The 19,393-nt window shown below is 39.5% G+C and overlaps 1 protein-coding gene across 1 annotated transcript in view; it reads left to right on the top strand.

Moving 5' to 3' along the window:
- The window catches only part of LOC119415251 (neuropilin-1a), an 85,294-nt gene that overhangs the window by 56,825 nt on the left and 9,076 nt on the right, over nt 1–19,393 (top strand). Inside the window, exons 7-13 of the mRNA XM_037682419.1 lie at nt 3,159–3,314; nt 6,129–6,273; nt 8,438–8,613; nt 9,882–10,037; nt 12,089–12,233; nt 15,858–16,034; nt 17,804–17,842. Of these exons, the coding sequence (XP_037538347.1) occupies nt 3,159–3,314; nt 6,129–6,273; nt 8,438–8,613; nt 9,882–10,037; nt 12,089–12,233; nt 15,858–16,034; nt 17,804–17,842 (994 nt within the window). The remainder of the gene's footprint in view (nt 1–3,158; nt 3,315–6,128; nt 6,274–8,437; nt 8,614–9,881; nt 10,038–12,088; nt 12,234–15,857; nt 16,035–17,803; nt 17,843–19,393) is intronic.

Genomic DNA, 19,393 nt, shown 5'->3' with positions numbered 1-19,393 from the left:
GATGGATGGATGGATGGATGGATGGATGGATGGATGGATGGATGGATGGATGGATGGATGGATGGATGGACTGAAATTAAAAAGCTACAAGTAGCTTCTCACATTTCTGCAAGTTTAGGCGAAGTAAGAAAACAAAACAAGTACAGTAGTCCTTCGCTTCTTCGCGGTTCGCTTATCGCGGACTCGCTCTATCGCGGTTTTTCAAAATAAGAGTGGACATGACGCACAATTTTCTGATTGATGGATGAGCCGCACGATCGGCATGGAATTTTTTATTTTAAATTATTTAAAACGATTTACTGTAGCACCTGCTGCACCTCTGTGCAGCCCATACCACAGGATAAACTTCCTGCTGCAGCTAATCAGCTGATCTCTGTGCAGAGCGGAGAAGTGGGCGTGGCCAAGAGCGCTTGCAGGTGGCAAAGAGCAGAGGAGGCAGGGAGCTGAAATCATGACATCCGTTGCTCTTTTAGAGCGTTTAGAGTTTAGAAACATTGTCTAGAATAATTCAAGAGTCTGGGAAGGGTTTAAAATGACTTAATATATAAATAATAAAATAAACTACTACTTGTACTACTATTCTTACTTGGTGGTTTTTCACTTAATGCGGGTCTTCAGGGTACGGATCCTCCGCAATAAACGAGGGACTACTGTACACCCTTTAAAACAAAACACTGAACTAAGCAGGTTTATTTTAGTTTGTCGTCTTTGTTAAAAAAAAAATAATAATAAAAATGATCCCATTTTGGAGAAACGATGCTTTAAACCATTGGGTAGTTAAAAAAGTTGACATAAGTTGTAGAGTTTGTTGGTTATGACCACGACCATTAAACCAGTAACATTAGAGGAACACATTTCACACCTTAACCTACAAGCAGTTATTTAAAGTGGCTTGTTGGGAACATTTTACAACAATTAACTACACGAGACCTGTTCTTACGTTCGTGGTGTAAATAAGTGATGCATCTCGTGGGAAATTAGTTGAGAACAGACCGGAGCGTCTGCGAACGATCCCACGCAGCACGATCTCTCAGGGGGTCTTCATGTCAATCTCGGAGCCCACAGAGACCGGCGGGGTGCTTTATTATTATTTTTTCCTGCTCCTTCCCTAAAAAAGCAACCGTGGGAGAAGTCTGCACCCCCCGGGGCCTTCCCATGTACAGCAGCGTCTCTACAAGCGTATAATTACACGCCGTGTAGGATGGGCGTCCCACATGCTGAAGCGACGAGCACATTCTGGCGTGCGACTCGTAATTTCTGACCTCGACAAACAAGAAGTTCTCCTGAAATGGAAGCGAAGTCATTTCTTACACACTTAAACTGATTTCATGCTCTAATACAGATAAAATGGAAGTGATAATGTATACACGGCGTTACAGAACAACTCCAAGTACTCTTATTTCAGATAAGCGCATGCATTTAGAAACTGTAGGGCTTTTTGCTGTTGCTGCTCTTTGATAACCATCAGTTGATTCATCTTTTTCAGTTGCTTTCTATTAAAGCTCTTTGAACAGGAGCCCGCGTTCCTGCAGCGAGATTAAAAGCCAATCTCAACCTCTCAACAAGGCTTTTTTTTAATCTGTTTCTGTAGCTCGTTGATCATAATTTCATTAAAAATGTGTTTCTAAGGAATGTGATTTGGGTACTGCAACTTTAAGATAAAGAATTTCTTTTAAAAAGTAAAAGAATAACATGATCTCACTCGATTGTTAGGAACTAAAACAGTAATTGAGTTTGACTGAGGCTAAAAGCAAAATCAAATCAGTTGCAATTGGTTTTCTTTTCTATTTCAGGAACATCTGAAACATCTCTGAGGATGATTTTGTTATCTTAAATGGATATTCTAATAAAGCTTCAAACAGCAAGTTTAGTCTGTTTTGCTCTCTTCGTTAGAAACTTTTAGTTGTAAGGGTCGTGCTCATGCCATTAATCACATACCGTACTTGCCGCCATACACGTCGCATCTGTCCAAATGTGTCTAATAAAGTTGAAAAAACATAAATACGTCACATCTATTATGCGTCACCGATGACAACCCGGAAATGTGGGCCGGTGTTGTGCCAAAAATCGATTGGCTGCCAAATGGCGGGAGCGTAACAAGAATTCAACAAGATTAACACTTAAAAACAATTATTTGTTTGCTTGACATTATAGTAAAGGTGTGTCTCAGTTTAACTTTTGCTTAATAAATGCACTTTAATGGTCAGATCAGCTGAATTTCACCTGGGCGGCGCAGCGAAATGCAGCTGATTTGACGTTTGCTCCAGGAGTTCTGGAGTGAGACAAACGTGGCTTTTTATGGCAAGACAAATCTCATTAATAGACACTTTTACCTATTAATGAAACACTTGGCTTGCCATAATGCTCGAGGGTCCTCTAGCAGATGGTAATGTTTAATATTTTTCATGTCAGAATGAATGAAATCGTCAGATCTCAGCAAGAAATTGGTTTATAAATATGGGGGGAAGTATATAAGTTGCAGGACTTGCAAATTTATGCAAAAAAGTGCGACTTATACGGCAAAAAATACGGTAATTGTAAGAGGATTGAAGCAGCGTTGTTTCCAGATGTATAAATCTTGAGCTGAGTTGTGATTTAAGTCATTTTCCTCCCAGTTACAATAAAATTCCTCCTTTTGTTTAGTTATATTCTGAGCCCTTACTTGTTTAATTCTCATAAGACCAACTACTGGGTTAAAATAATCTTTCAACTTTGTCAATTACAAATAAACACAAATGAATTGCTTATCTGCTCTGAGCTGAATAACTATTACAATACGTGTCAGCTCCGACAAACACTAGCCCGTAAAACGTTTCTGTAAGCCTTTTTATGCGGCCAGACGGGGTTACGCTAACAAATCAGAGCGCCTGCTTCTCCAGCGCCCTGCTCCGATTCTTTTTACTGTCTAATTACGGATGATCACAGCATAATTTATGAGATCTGGGCCCGTTTCTCATACGCTTTAAGTGCAACAAAGGTCACCTCTGCTTTTTAAATGTACCAAATATAAGTGGATACCAAGGAATCCACTTAAACTTTAAAATTACACTTTGATTTATTTATCCAGAAAAGTCCAGAGAAAAACTCGTACTGTAAATGATAATGTGCTTTTCCCTGGACATCGTGCTGAACCTTCTTGTAACGGTTTGTGTTTGCAGGTGGACCTGGGTTTTCTCAGATTCGTCACGGCCATCGGGACGCAAGGCGCCATTTCTAAAGAGACTAAAAAGCGCTACTACGTGCGCTCCTACAAAGTGGACCTGAGCTCTAACGGAGAGGACTGGGTCACGGTGAAGGAGGGCTCCAAGCAGAAGGTAATGAACGAGCTGCGCTGTCTCTCAACCTGATGAAGGGCTCTGCATACTAATCACAGTCATAGTACTTGACGTGTTCTCAGGCTAAATGTGGACCTGAGCCCTGCCCGAACCGTGTGCTGAGGCTGCAGATCATAATAAAATAATACTTTTTGAAGAGACAACCCGAACATTCAAGGACATTTGAGTTCTTACCTGACATTTAAAAGAAAATGGTCACCTTATCCTGAGCCAAAGCAGGAAATTTAAGGTTTGACCTACGTTAATACTTTCAAAACATTTTCAGCTTCTGACCCACAAAATGACAACGGCAGAGGTTTACAACTCCTATAATTGTTCAGTGTGACTGACAAACATCACTAGTGAGCCAATTTAACAAAGAGCACAAACACCCTCAACAGCCATTCCACTATTACCCTGTTTTAACTGGTGTTTTTATTTATTTATTAGCTCAGCTTCAGAAGCCACTGGTCCATCTAATTCAGCTTTTAAGCTTTAAGTTGAACAGTTAAGAACAAAAAACATAATTTAAGATGTGAATTCTTTAGGCGGTATTATACTAGAACACCAGTTTTTGTCATTTGCTTTCACAGAAAAAGTCTGGAACCTTCACAAATTTATTTTGAGTGTACTGTATTTTTCGGACTGTAAGGAGCATCCTTATAAAAAAATCAACAGTGAGCCTTATAATCCAGCGCACCTTATGTATCAGTTCTGGTTGTGCTTACTGACCTCGAACCGGTTTTATGTGGTACACGACACGGAAAAATCTGTCAAAATTAACTTGTTTGGCATAATCCGGCGCGCCTCGTGTATGAAAACAGACCCGTTCATTGATATTTCGCCTTATAATCCGGTGCACCTTCTAGTCTTAAAAATACGGTAAATTTAGCTTAACAAACTCCTAAAATAATGTTATGGTTTTTAAGATTTGTGTTTAAGTTTGGCCTTTCTTTTAGATGAATTGGTTTCTTGTCTTCTCCCTTTACCTCTTAATTTGTTACCTCATCCTGTTCCGTTCTTTATTTCTGTTGGTTTTTGTTTCTTTCCTTGCCCTTTATCTGACTAGTTTGCTATTTTACCGCAATCCTGGCTTATTCAGATCCAATAGCGGTGTTTTAGGGACTTTATAAGTTGCAGAATTACTATTTCACGCCTTAACAAAGTGCAAAAGTTACTATCAGTGTCATGGTTTAAGGTGGCTTTGGACTCCAGGAACTCAAAAGTAAATTAATGTGTACTATACGACAAAAAAAAATAAAAATTAAATACGAAATTTACACAGGAAGCACAAGGAATCAAAAGAGGACCTGCCGGCATGAGAAATGCTCAGTGGTTGGTGAATAGTGAGACAAGGGAGCATTAAATGGTCTGAGGCTGATGGGAAGAGTGGCTGCAGCTGCGGATAATGAAACCAGGAACAGGTGTGGTTGGGCGAGGCAGGCTGAGCAGAACAGAAAACAGAAACGACTCCAAACGAATCAGCAAAAGCATAAATTCTGACAGTCAGAAGATGTTTGAAAGACTGTTGAACATGCGACCGTATCCACTAACCTAATGTATAACGCACTGATTTTCTGTATTTTCTGTCCTCCGATAAATATATAAAACGTTCTGCTAATGTTGCCTGCAGTTGTAGCTGTTTGCAATTATAATATAAGGTCAAGGTTTCAGTAAAATACTAAGACAATGTAAAAATAAAGGAGGGAAAGCAGTGATCTGTTTTTGATTATCTGTAAAAGCTGCACAAACGGCAGCCATAGGCCTGTCCTAACAAATTTTGCTCTGCAATTAATTGTCTCAGAAATTATTGCGATAAACGATAATATTGTTTGACAATAATTAATAATTATTGTCAAATTTAAGAAGAAATGTCAAATTTTTGTGTGTAGTACGTTTTTTGACCACTGGATGGCAGTACAAGACTGAACCAAAGGATGGATAGTGAGGAAGTGAGCAGCGAGTCTCTAAGAAAATGGGAGGGAGGCCCCTTGACGTGACATGGGCTGTTTCTTGTTCCTGTTTCTCAAAATGGCGGACGCTCGGTGTGGTTTGAGCTCTTTAGCATAGCATTTGTCACACAAAGCTTTTAATTAAAAATCAGTAAACAAGTTCTCAGCTTCTTTTTGTTCAGAGAAAAACAACTTTTTACACGAAGGCACGGGTTTCAACTGTGAATTTTGGAGCTTCGACGAGACGTAGGTTTTTTTTTTCCCCTGAGGTCGGCCTGTTAGCTTAGCTTCTAGCTTATCTTCTCAGCGTAGCTGCTTTTAACGATCCAAAAACCTAATTTTGGACGATTAAAACAGTTTTTAAAGAGAAAGGGAGAGGTCAGAGAAGAGCACCGGAGTTGAACCTTTTGTCATCCAGTGTCTTCAGTAGAAAGTGAGAGACACGAAGAAACGATAAAGCCGATAAATGAAAATGAGGTTGATAATTTTCATTTATCATGCGATTAATTGATTTATCGTTTATCGCGACAGGCCTAGGAATGACTAAGATTAGTCGCACTGTAGCTCAGGGTTCTTCCAGTTTTATTAGTGGAGTTAGAGAAGTTTCAGTCAAGGGGTATGAATGTTTTTATATTGTTCTGAGAACATCTTTCCCTCCTAACATGCTTCTCTGCTGTCTCCCAAAATACTCTCTTATCTCAACCTGAAGGCCGACTCATCGACTCACCTGCCGTGACTTGTGGTTCTTTCGAGTAAACAACGTTAGCATACAAGAATTATTTTCCTAACAAGTAGGAAATAAATGTGAATAAATAATAAAACAACAAAAGCTCATCTTTTTTCCCCCTTGTCTTATTTTCAGATCTTTGAGGGGAACCACAACCCGACAGATGAAGCTCGTGCCTTCCTCCCCAAACCGACGTTGACCCGCTACATCCGGATCCGTCCCATGACCTGGGAGCAAGGCATCTGCATGCGCTTCGAGGTCTACGGTTGCAGATTATCAGGTAACGTTGTCAAGCTGGAGTCCATGTCTGAAGCCTTGATGCAATAAATCCAAAATATCATGTTTCTGTCATTTATGTTGATTTAATGTATTTTTTTAATCTTGTCTTAGGTAGCATTTTTAAGTTTTTAAGTCATTCATTCACACAGTTTCCTTAGTTTACCTGATGTGGCTGCTTTGAGAAGAGAAAACTGCTGCTGGCCCACGGTTCTCCTTCAATTGCTCGCATCCTCCTGAAGTATTTTCTTTTTTTAGTTTTTGCACATCATGAATCAAACGAACGTCTTTATCGCCCGAGGAGTGAGAACCTCCTGCTGCTTTCTGTTGATTTGAAATAATTATTGCTTCCAAAGCGAGCATAAACTTCCACAGGACACAATTATTCATTAAAGTAAAGCAGAGCAAAGTCTCGCTGCCTCATTAATCATCCCCCCAACATTGTTCCGGCTTTCTGCTGCGCTGCGAGCAACTCTCAGGAGGAGAGCGGTGAAGTTGTTGCAGCTCGGCTCGGCGGAGAGCGGGCTGAGCTGGACAGGTGATTCAGGAGGTGCAGTGAAGGTGGAGACGCACTGAACAACTCGTGGAGGACAGTTTGTTGAAGTAAACGCTCACGCAGAAGCCATTAAACTTTGTGACTTCAGAAGGGCCATTTTTAAAAGCAGAAGTCACTCTTTTTATTAAATTTTAATATGATTTGTTAAAGCTCAAAGATTTAACTTGAAAATATCAGAAATATCATCTTAGATGCGTTATAATTTTTTTTTATTGAAACAAGAAGCTGGTGTATACAGATTGTTTGTGATTCTGTCAGGACAACAACATTAAAGATATTTTACCCACATGAATTCTGAAGAAGGGACATAAATATCTTACTTTTTGTAGATAGCTGGACCTAACCCATCTAAAGTGGACTCCTGCCATCTTTGAACAACTTGAATAAAAATAAAACACATTTAAAAATAAGTCATGCATGTTGCCGCTACTTGAAATATCAACGTGTTCTACAAAGATCTGTTGGTGTTCAGAGTATGTGTTGGGGACAACTCTCAGCTACTACCAGACCAAAGTTTAGCTCAGTTTCTGCAAAGGTTACTGGTCATACCCGCGCTGGTGCAGATCCAGGTAAGTTGTGTTGAAGCCAACAAACAGACAAACAGATTACTGGCCTTTTGTGGCGGTGGGCGATAATAAACCTTTACATAACCATTTTTTCACTGCATGACTGTTCCAGCAGATCCATGTACCGTAGTCCCTCACTACTTGGTTTATCGCGGACTCGCTCTGTCGTTGTTTTTCAAAATAAGATTGGACATGACACACGGTTGGCTGATCGATGGACGAGCTGCACGATCGGCATGGATTGTTTATTTAAAACAAATTATTTTAAATGATTTAGCACCTCCTGCACCTTTGTGCAACCCGTACTGCAGGATAAACTTCCTGCTGCAGCTGATCAACTGTTCAGCGTGCAGAGCTGAGAAGTGGGCGTGGCCAAGAGTGCTTGCAGGTGGCAAAGAGCAGAGGAGGCAGGGCGCTGAAATCATGACATTGCGTGCTCTTTTAGAGCGTTTAGATGATGAACGAGCGACTACTGTAGTTTTCTCAAATGGTTGGGGTGGCAAAGGATTAATCTATGGTGACCAAGGCCACCACTGGCCACCCCCTGGCTCTGCCACTGTGCTTGGTGGTGGATAAAATTGCTCCCTCCACCCGCCGCCTCAGACAAGCCTAAAAATATATATATATTTTTAATCTCCCTTTGTTCTTCTCCACAGTGTAACTCTTACCCACTTGAATATCTTACAGCAAAAAAACATTGTTTACTTGCATTTCCTGTTCAATGCCAGAAAAACACTTATCTCCACAACTACAAACATGCACTGTTCAAATCCCTCAGTGACGAGGGACATCGGTTTGTTACTGCATGATCATCATCAAAATCCTGAAACTTCACAGCTGCGTTCACCGTTTAAATGAACTAATCTTAGAAATTCTGGATGACTCTGGTGTTTTTATTTTTAATTTAACCACTGCAGCAGCACCCAGAGGGAATCATCAAAAGCTGCTGACTGCATCAGAGCTCTGGAAGGTCCTGGATTTTCTTATCGCCCTGTACGCCTCTTCAATTTAATTAAACCCTTGTTTCCTCTCGCCCCTCTGTGCAGACTACCCGTGTTCGGTGATGTTGGGGATGGTGTCGGGTCAGATCTCGGACGCTCAGATCAGCGCCTCGTCCTTCGCCGATCGGGGCTGGGTGGCTGAGAACGTGCGGTTGTTGACAGGCAGGTCGGGCTGGACCGGGCAGCAGACCAAGCAACCGTTCAAGAACGAGTGGCTACAGGTTGGTGCAAAACTCAAAAAGCTACTTTAACGGAGAAAAACTAACAAATGAGTCCAAAATTAATATTCTTCATTAAGATTTTTTGCTCCCGTTGGATTTCTGCAGCAAAAAAACTCAATTATCTCAATGAGGAGCTCAAATCTGACATCGCTAATGAACTGATTTCTACAATAAAATTGTTTTTTAATCAGTTTTTCTTTACAACACTTTGAAAAAAACGTTCCATCAGTAATCTCATTATGAGGCATCGCGCTCAGAATGTGTTGTGAATGACTCTCAGCTACTACCATGTCAAGTTTTACCTCAATATATTGAAAATGGACTCAAATGTGACTTTTGTTTAAGGTGAGCTGACTGTGGTATCCACCTTGGATTGGGTTGGCTCTAAAAGTTAAAGATGTATATCCTGAAAAAAAAACTATGATAAAAAATTCACCCGGTAGTTTATGTTAACATAGACAGTTGACTCCAAAAGTCAATGGCAGAATTTTAAAACTGCGTTTTGTACAATCTGTTAACAATCAAAGTATATGTTAGGGATCACTCTCAACTACTAATGCTCCAAGTTTTAGCTCAATGTCTGTAAAATCAACCGATTTATGGCATTTTTTTATGCTTTTAAAAGTCAGTTAGCTGTGGCAGCCATCTTGAATTAAGTTGTACATGTTCATCCAATTATTACTTTCTGCTAACTTCATTAAAATGTCCAATGGCTCACAAGATGTTTTAGTAATAGTTGTTAGCCAGATAATTGTAGCTAAAAATGCTTGTGGCGTGCTTTTAGCTAATGTTGATAGAAGCCGTTAAAGACACTTTTAATTAGCTAGCCATCGGCTATCTATCCAGTAAAAGCTACAAATGTTTTTAGCTAATGTGTATACTTAGAAACACTTCAGTCTGTGATTAACTAGCAACAGCTAGCCAGCCAATTATAGCTAAAAGTGCCTCTTACATGCTTTTAGCTAATGTGCATACTTAGAAGCACATCTGGAATTAGCAAGCCAACAGCTACGTAACTAGCTAATCATAGCTAAAGTGCTTTTAGCTAATGTAGATGATTAAATGCACTGTTGGTCATGATTAGCTAACTAGTTAGCTGTTGGTTAGCTAGACACGAGCAAAAACATCAGCGCCTGCTCTCTGCCCCATGGCAAGAAGTGATAAACTAACATTCACTTGTGCCTGTTAACATTTTCTACGAGGTGTTGTGTTGAACGTATGATTTGATTAGTTATTGTGCTAAATGTTTGTTATTTACTCCCTGGCAGGTGGATCTGGGCCAGGACAGGATGCTGAGCGGCGTGGTGATCCAGGGAGGGAAACACCGCGACCGCAACGTCTTCGTGAAGAGGTTCAAGGTGGGCCACAGCCTGGACGGAGACAAATGGACCGTAATCAAGGAGGAGAACACCACCAAGCCCAAGGTCGGTCCCCTCTTACAGAACCTCTGCTCTCAGGCCGCAGCAATATTTATATATTTTTAATCATTCAACCTTTATTTAAACGGGTTAGTCCCACTGAGCCTCGGGGACTCATTTACAAGAGTCGATCATAAATGAACTCCAGTGTTCTTTTTTTTTATGTGTCCGCTGTCGAGTGTCTTAAAGAGCAGCTGGTACTTTTGGACCGGGCAGTTAATAAAGTTCAACGTTTATGAAATCAACCAGTCAACCAACATTTTTTATTGCATTATTTTTACACATTTGCCTCTTTGAGTGTTTAAACCCACAACAGGAAATTCTTGTCCCGTTTCCCTCCTCGGCTGGCCCAGTTGGTGCCACTTCCTCCTCGATGTGTTCCATATGTTGGGCCGGTCCGACCGTCAGATTCCTGCTGGTTTTACTGTAGATGGAGATCTGCTTCCCTCTCGACACCTTTGCTCTGCTTCCTGTTGTTCTTCTACAGCTCTGAGCCTCCATGAGGCCCGGCCAGGCCCGGCCCGTGTCCTTATGCCTGAAGCGCACAGAACATTAGCCTCTGTGTGCTCCTTGGACAAGAACTGGCTGAACAGAACTCATATTTGAGCGATTTGAACCCTCCTGCTGCCCTTGGGTCAAAATGACCCACAATGCCTCAGTGTTAAGGCATTGTGGGTAATGCCCACGAAGATGCAGTCTGAACGCTGAACGACTGCAGAAGATTGCTCAAGAGACTAAAATTAAGCTGAAAGGCAAAAGGGACAAAATGCCAGTGGCAAAATGTTAGCTTATAGCTGAAATTAGCAAAATGCAAGTTAAAGAAGTAAAACTGTAGCTAAAAGCCAAAAGGCTAGCTAAAAGCCACAAGTAGAAAAACAATAGTTTAAAGCTTAAAGGAGTGAAAAGCTAGCTTAAAATCAAAAGCAGAAAAACACTGGCTAACAGCTAAAATTAGTGAAATGCTTCTTTGAAGTAGTGAAATGCAAGGTTAAAAAAAAGCTTAAAGTAGGTACATGCTTGCTAAAAGTAACTAAACTGTAGCTAACTGTAGCCAAAAGTAGCAAAGCACTAGTTAAAAGTAGCAAAATGCTGGCTGAAAGCTAAAAGTAGCAAATTGCTGGCTGAAAGCTAAATGTAGCAAAATGCTGTCTGAAAGCTAAAAGTAGCAAAATGTTGGCTGAAAGCTAAAAGTAGCTAAATGCTAGCTGAAAGCTAAATGTAGCAAAATGCTGGCTGAAAGCTAAAAGTAACAAAATGCTGGCTGAAAACAAAAAAAAAAAGTGAAATGCTAGTTTGAAGTAGTGAAATGCTGGCTGAAAGCTAAAAGTAGCAAAATGTTGGCTGAAAGCTAAATGTAGCAAAATGCTGGCTGAAAGCTAAAAGTAGCAAAATGCTGGCTGAAAGCTAAAAGTAGCAAAATGCTGGCTGAAAGCTAAATGTAGCAAAATGCTGGCTGAAAGCTAAATGTAGCAAAATGCTGGCTGAAAGCTAAAAGTAACAAAATGCTGTCTGAAAGCAAAAATAAGTGAAATGCTAGTTTGAAGTAGTGAAATTCTGGCTGAAAGCTAAATGTAGCAAAATGCTAGTTTGAAGTAGTGTAATGCAAGCTAACACTAGCAGAAGTTTATCGTAACTTTAGTCAAAAGTAGCAAAGCACAAGTTAATAGTAAAGAGAGGCTAGCTAACAGCTAAAAGCAACAAAATGTTTGAATGCTAAAAGTGGCAAAACACCAACTGAAAGCTAAATGTAGCAAAATGCTAGTTTGAAGTAGTGTAATGCAAGCTAACACTAGCCGAAGTTTATTGTAACATTAGTCAAAAGTAGCAAAGCACAAGTTAAAAGTAAAGAAAGGCTAGCTAACAGCTAAAAGCAACAAAATGTTTGAAAGCTGAAAGTGGCAAAAAAGCTAAATGAAAATCCAAAAGAGCACAAAGCTAGCTGAAAGCTAAAATTTGTAAAAGCTATTTTTAGGTAGCATTTTGTTTTGCGGACCTAAAAAAAATTTACCAAAAAAATGTAAATTTACTTGACCCGTTTGTTTTTGTGTTTCCCTCAGATATTTATGGGGAATCAGAACCATGAAACCCCGGAGCTGAGATCAGTGGGTCCACTTCTGACCCGGTTTGTCAGGATTTACCCCGAGAGGTCGACCAACGAGGGGGTGGGCCTCCGTCTGGAGCTGCTGGGCTGCGAACTGGACGGTGAGTCTTTGTCCCTGTGGTCCTGTGTGTGTTTATTTAAACTAAACAACATGATGGGACAGAGCAACAGATCTTTACAGCCTTCGGTCCCCACTGATGTGGGCTTAAAGTGGATCAGAACCATGTGAGTGGGTTCAGCCTTGGAGAGAAATGGAGTAAACTCCTCTTCTGCTGATTTTATGTTCTCCTTCATGGATCAGAGTTTGAAGCTTCTGTCACGTTTAGTGTTTTGATCGTGTTAGCTTGTAGCTCGTGTTCGGCTTCTTTTAGCTGCAACAGCTCAGTTTGAGCTTCTCCTTCCAACGTTCAGCGCTCAGTGTTTTCACAGAAAAGGAATCTTCTCTAGTCGTGTGAATGTTTACGAAGTTTTCACACTACTGTGATCCATTTTTCTTCTGGACGTTTTTCAGCATCTTTCTTGTTCCAACATTTTTGTGCTATTTCAACACATCATAAAACGTTCAGCTCTTTCAGGACAATCCTGCTATGACTTTTGGTATTGGTGCATCTTTAGCTTTTTTGGAAATATTTAGCCTTTTCTGACATTTTTCTCTCATAGAAACTGAACTGAGCTCATTTTACATTTGTCAAATCTTTAGATCTGTTTACAACCTTCAGCTTCTTTCAGCTTCCTTGTGCAAATATAAACATTTTTCAGCTACTTTCAGCTAATTTCAGCAGTTCTTTCTGCTATTTTGTGCTCTTTCAGATTCTTTCTGCTAACTACAACATTGTTGTGCGTCTAACTTCTTTCTGCTAATTTCAGTTTATGTTCCTTTCAGCTTATCTCTGCAAGTTTCAGCTTTTTCTACAATTTCAGTTGCTATTTAGCCATTTTATGCTCATTTAAGGTTGTTGTTTTTTAGCTAACTTCACATTTTTTTGCACTCCAACTTTTTTCAGCCAAATTCAGGGAATAAAAAACCACTTCCTACTGTTGATTTCAGCTTCTTTCTGCCTTTTTAGCTATTTTTCAGCTGTTTTTTGCTCATTTCACCGTTTTTTTAAAGATTATAACCATTTTGTGCTCATTTCTGCATCTTTCAGCCTAACTGGGCAAACATGTTCTTTTTGCTGTTTTCTGATAATTTAAGCTTGTTCTACTTTTTTTGTTAGCATTTCTAGCTGATTTAATCTGTTTTCAGATAAATTCAAGTTTCTCGCGATAATTTCTACAACTTTCAGCCTAATTAACTTATTTCTGCTAATTTTAGCTTTTTCTGCCATTTCAGCTACTATTGAGCTGTTTTAATGCTTAATTTAGCTTTTTCAGCTAATTCCACATTCTTGGAGCTCATTTCAGCTCCTTCAAAGCTTCCTCCAACTTCCTTCTAGCCTTTTTTCCCCTTTTCAGTTACTTTCAGCTATTTTTACTAATTTCAGCTTTTTTTTTAGCTAATTTTCTAATTTTTGTGCTAATTTTTTTGCTTATTTAAACCTAATTCAGTAAATATGTGTTCTTTCTGCTTTCTTCTGCTAAGTTAGGCTGTTGGTATGTTTTTAGATGTTTGGGGGGGTGAATATTTCATGGCACAATGATTCTGGAGTCTAATCTAAACATTCTGAAAGTGAATTTGTCTAAATTGATCCAAGGAAAATGTTTCTGTCGTGGTTTGTGTCTGTGCTGCTGAAGGGAGGGGGGAGGGCGCGACCTCTCACAGGGGGTGAGGCAGGAACAGATTTAAGGAGGAAGTGGACTCTCTGGCGGAGTATCTGGTTGCCCTGCAGGGAGAGCGATAAGAATCAGCCGAAGCAGAGAGAATTTTTTAGCTTCTATGTGAGTAGAGAGGAGCTGAGGTCGGCCATCTTGGATCTGAACGCTCTTTAATTCTCTTTCATCTTCAGAAAAACGTCCAAATCTTTCTGCAGCTTTTGTGATATTTTCTGCTCGTCTGCACTCGGAGCTGTCAGGTGAGCTGCAGCGCGGAGAAAACCACCGTCGGCTTCTTTATTTCAAGCAAACTGCCTGTACGGATTCCTCAAATCGTGCAAAAGTAACTCAACTTCCTCTTTCCGGGCCCGATGCAATAAAAGCACAGATTTTTTTCTCAAACACGTTTCGGGTCGTGTTTTTCGCCACCTTCAGAATCTACAAACACTTTTAATTCATGGTGAAGTAAAACACGACAATAAAATAAAATTACTTTTGAAATGTTTTCTCATATTTACTGAAAAAATAGAAGTTTTGTAAACAGTTGGAAGTATTTTAAAGGAATATCTAAACCAAATGGACTTAAAACTTCAAGTACTTTGTAAAACAAAACAACAACAAAAACACAGTACACAGTAAAACTTGTGTATAAATCAAAAATATAAAGGAGTTCCCTGCACTGAAATGTGCCGGTCAAACCAGTCACGTTCCAGTTTGAACTGAGAAAGCTTCTCAGATGGGACAAGAAACATCTTCAACACAAAAGGTCATCTAGTTAAAAACAAACAAACAAACAACATTTAGGATTATCCTCATCCTGGACAACTGAGAACAAAAGCTGAACAGAGCATTAAAAAAACTGAAATAGAAAAACAAACATAAAAAAAGTTGATAATGGCAACATTTTTAAAAAAGTACCATAATTAACAGGAAAAACAACTGATAAAGGTTTTAAAAAAGTAAACAAGCTGAAATTAGCAGAAAGGATCTGGAAAAAAAGCCGAACTAGAGAAGCTGAAATGAGCAGTAAAAACTGTAAACGGTTAAAGGATGTGGAGAGCTCCATTTATTTTTAATGAGGGGAAAAAAGCTGAATGCTTCAAAAGGTAAAAACTGTGTAAATATCAAAAGCCAAAGCCGGAGTGTCCTGAACGAGCCGAACGTTTCGATACATGAATTATTAAAATGGCACAAAAATTACAGAACGAGTTAAATGTCGAAAAACGTACAGAAAGAGGAAAATGATCTATTTATAAGGGTTCACACATTTATCCAAATCACAGCTGTTTATGTGGCTCACTCGTGTTCTGCTTTAATATCAAACATTAATAATAAAAAATTTTGATCTTCAGGGTCAGTAATGTCCAAAAAAGGTCAAATGAGTTCATTTAAATGAGCAGTCGTGTTGAAAATGACCTAAATGTAAGCTTCCTTCAGTTAATGGATTAAATAACTGAAGGTGCTTCTGTTTATTATGGAACATGTGTTAATGTTTTTACAAAAACGTTGAAACTTTCTCATCTGATCTTCTGTTTTGTGCTCGGAGTTAAATCAGCCGCTTGGGTTTTAACGATCTCGGCTGCTGAGAGAACAAACCTCCATCCCACTCAAAATGTCACAAACGCACTTTACCAGTAATTAAATACAAACCAGCTGGGATTCGGAGCCGGCGTTCGTTTGTTTATTCGAGTTCAGCTGATTTTATTTGCATGAACGTGTTGACTTTGTATCAGGATTTAGTTGGTTCGGGTCAGTTAACGCCCCTCAGGAAAATCAACACATTTTATGGGTTTTTAGGAGGCGGTGTGTTCATGAACCCAGACGTTTTTCTTCAGGAGATGAGAGATTTGGGTGCCATTAAACAAAACTCCTGTTTTAAACGGAGCATTAGTTGTAATTTATACATATTTCTCAGTTTAAGCTTCTTCGTGAAAATAAAAACTCCTAAATCGTCTGTGTTTTTTTTTTTCCAGAGATAACCACCACGGCGGCCCCCACCACGCCGCTCGCCTCCACGCTGCCCATCACCACGTTTGGGGCGACCACAGCGACGCAGGCCACGCCCCCCAGCACGACTCCTGGAGCAGACTGCGAGGACGGACGGCGGCACTGTACCGACGAGACGGAGGCGCCCGACGATTATGAGACGGGTAAATTAAATTAAAACACGATTTTACTTCGTTTCTGTCATCCTGGACGAGTTTAAATATTTAGGGTCTTTAAAAAAAAATGCAACGTCCCTGTTTAAATTACAGTAGTCCCTCGCAACGCCGCGGTTCGTCTTTCACGGACTCGCTCTTTCACGGTTTTTCAATGTAAGATTGGGCATGACACACAATTGGATTGTTTATTTAAAATATTACAGTATTTAAATTTAAGTTGTTTATTTACACAGAAGGAAGGATATTGAGAGTGAAACTTGAACTTGGACTACTGTATCCCTACTTCATGGTTTTTCACTTGTCCCGGGGGGCGTGGTTCCCTAAACCCCGTGATAAACGAGGGACTACTGTTTTTTGTTTTTTTTTAACCCAGCAGTTTATTTTCAGAACGAGTCTCTAAAAATGGTTTGAAAACTCAGACCAGAAAAGTAAAAAGTTTCCAACTATTTAAAAAAGACATTTCTTGTAGCAATACATAATACAACATGGTACTTACCAGGTGAGTAGTTAGTACTTATACAATACATACTCAGTGAGTACAAACCCAATCCGTACCAGGTAATTGGTTCAGATAAATACCCAGTATGTATTTTGTATGTTTCAGGTACTTACCAGGTAAATATTAGATACAAGTAAATGCCAGTTACCTACCTGTAACTATGTTTTTTGTACATACTATCCAGTTAAAACTGGGTACAGCATACTATTTACTCAGCACATTCTACCTAATACATACTTGGTATATAGCAGGTATTTACAAGACAAGTCCCATGTACATAATACTAGCCAGATACATACCCAGTGAGTATGTACCTGGTAAGTACAAAGAGAATATAGTAAGTACAGAGCAGTACCAGGTACATACTTGGTATGTTCCCAGTACTTACCAGGTAAATACCAGGTACTACTTGTACCTATGTATTTTGTACGTACTGCCCGCTTCATATTACATGCTATGTATCCAGGTCGCCCTACCTGATATATACTTGGTACTTACTGGGTAATTACCTGAACTGTGTTGGGTACATATGAGTGCTTACTAGATAAGTACATTGAACATTGCAAGTATGTACTCGGTAAGTACTGGTTTGTACCTGATGAATACTCACTACTAGTCAGGTACATACCCAGTGAGTACATACCTGGTAAATACTAGGTACAGAAAAGCCTATATACCTGGTTTGTACTAAGTCCTAAATAATATGTACTCAGTATGTGCTACTTGGTACATACTAGATAAGTACCACGTATGCAGCAAGTATGTACTTGGTCCGTTTCTAGTACTAACCAGGTGAATATTAGGTGCAGGTAAACATGTATGTTGTACATATTGTACACTGTGTACACATTCTGTATACTATGTACTTAGTGCATACTGCCTGTTACATATGGTATATAAAGGATAAATATTAAGTACGTATTAAATACTTTTTAGATAACAGGTAAATAAATACCCATTACGTTTCCGGTACTTACCAGGTAAATATTAGGTACAGCTATTTATGAGGTACATACCAAATACCAGGCATATTTTAGGTCGTACCTTTCATGTAAGTACTAGATAAGTATAAAGGATGAACCAGGTACATACCAGGCAATATTAAATATTGTTGCCGTTTCTTTTTAAATGAAAAATAGGAACCAGGTTGTGTTTCTCCAAAAGACGAGCAGATTGTGTTTTTGTTGTGAATCTGTGAGTGAGACTTGACCTCTGTGACCTTTGACCCCGCCCTGACTGTCCCATCTGTCTGTAACAGGAGACATCTTGACCGTCAACCCCAACGTGGACATTCCAGGTAAAGAAACCCGCTCCCCTTCCCTCCCCACCGCCTTTTTCTCCGCAAACTCTTCCCGTTAAATCCGTCACTAAAAGAACATTCAGCGCTCGTCAACAGTAACATTTGAACAAAGTCCGGACGGTACCGTTAGAGAAAATGGATCTTAAATGTCATCGGTTCACAAATGAAGTCGACTGCTCTGCCAAAAAAAAAAACAAGTTGATAAATGCTCGGTGCATCTGCGGTTTTTCATCTGTCACGCCATTAAACCGGCGTTTAATTCAGTTCTCAAGGAGGAGACGGAAGAAAAACGCAACAGATGCACGAGTGAGACGGAATTAATGGATGTGATGGATGGAAGACGGACGTTTTTAAAACTTTTTATTTAAATGAAAACATTAAAAAGAGAAGTAATCTTTTATTAAAGGTTGTCATTTAGGTCGAGAAGCAAAATAAATCGTATTTATTATAACAACCTTGCATTAAACTGATTAAATTAAGGATTTTATTAAATTAAAAGTAGTATTCCTAAAGAATACTAAATAAAGAAGTCAGCATTCAGAACATGTGTTGGGGATGACTCTCAGCTACTACCACATTAAGTTTTACCACAGAATCTATAAAAATAACAAATTCTTTTTGTGATGGATAATGACACGTGTGGAAATACCATCAGTCCTTCTATGTATGTTGTGAGCATGATAACTGGAAAAATAAGAGGTACTGACTTCCATCTTTGTGTGTAGAAACGACTACAAACAGGTTCCTTTAGAGAACTGTTATGTCCAAATCCAAGATGGCTGCAGCTATAAATGTCTGTCCGTCGTGTGAGCTGCACAAAGCTTGGTGTAAAAAAAAAAATAAAAAAAAAAGACCATTATGTAAAATTGGGTCACAAAGTCAAAATCCAAGATGGCCACCACACACATATACAAACATTCACTGTTCAAATCACTCGGCGACGGGGGACATCCGTCAACGTACCGCTTGTTGTTTTTTCTGGTTGAAGTAAACAAGCGTGCACGCTGCCACATAATCTGTTTAAGCTGCTGTTTTTGTCTCTTTGCAGCAGTTAAGCCTCAACATGTTTCAGACAACCATTTATAACGTTATATTAATCTGTGTATAGCGGCTCAACAGCCTCTACTTTGTGTTTCGTGGCTCACAGTTGTGTCTGGACTCCAACCTTGGGAACCACCGTTGTAGAGTTTAAGAAAACATAAAGCAACCACAATCCAATGAAAAACAGATGCTAAAAAAATGCATTCAGCGACAGGACATATGAACAGTTACAGATCAAACTAAAGTTCCTTAAATAAAACAAAAATAACCAGTTACATCAGAAAGGCCCAGTTTGAATGGAGAGCCTGTACCATTCTTGTTAGTGGGAATTTAAAAATCTTGTTTGAGTTAAGATTGAATCTGCTTGAACATTCAGGTTGTTGATTCCTCTGGAAGGAGGTTAAACACCTCTGATTCCTCTATGAGATGGAATGAGGTTAAACACCTCTGATTCCTCTATGAGATGGAAGGAGGTTAAACACCTCTGATTCCTCGACGAGATGGAAG

The sequence above is a fragment of the Nematolebias whitei genome, chromosome 9 (assembly GCF_014905685.2).
Source record: "Nematolebias whitei isolate Nwh7 chromosome 9, NemWhi1, whole genome shotgun sequence".
In the NCBI taxonomy this organism is placed as follows: Eukaryota; Metazoa; Chordata; class Actinopteri; order Cyprinodontiformes; family Rivulidae; genus Nematolebias; species Nematolebias whitei.
This window is presented reverse-complemented; position numbering and strand designations above follow the sequence as displayed.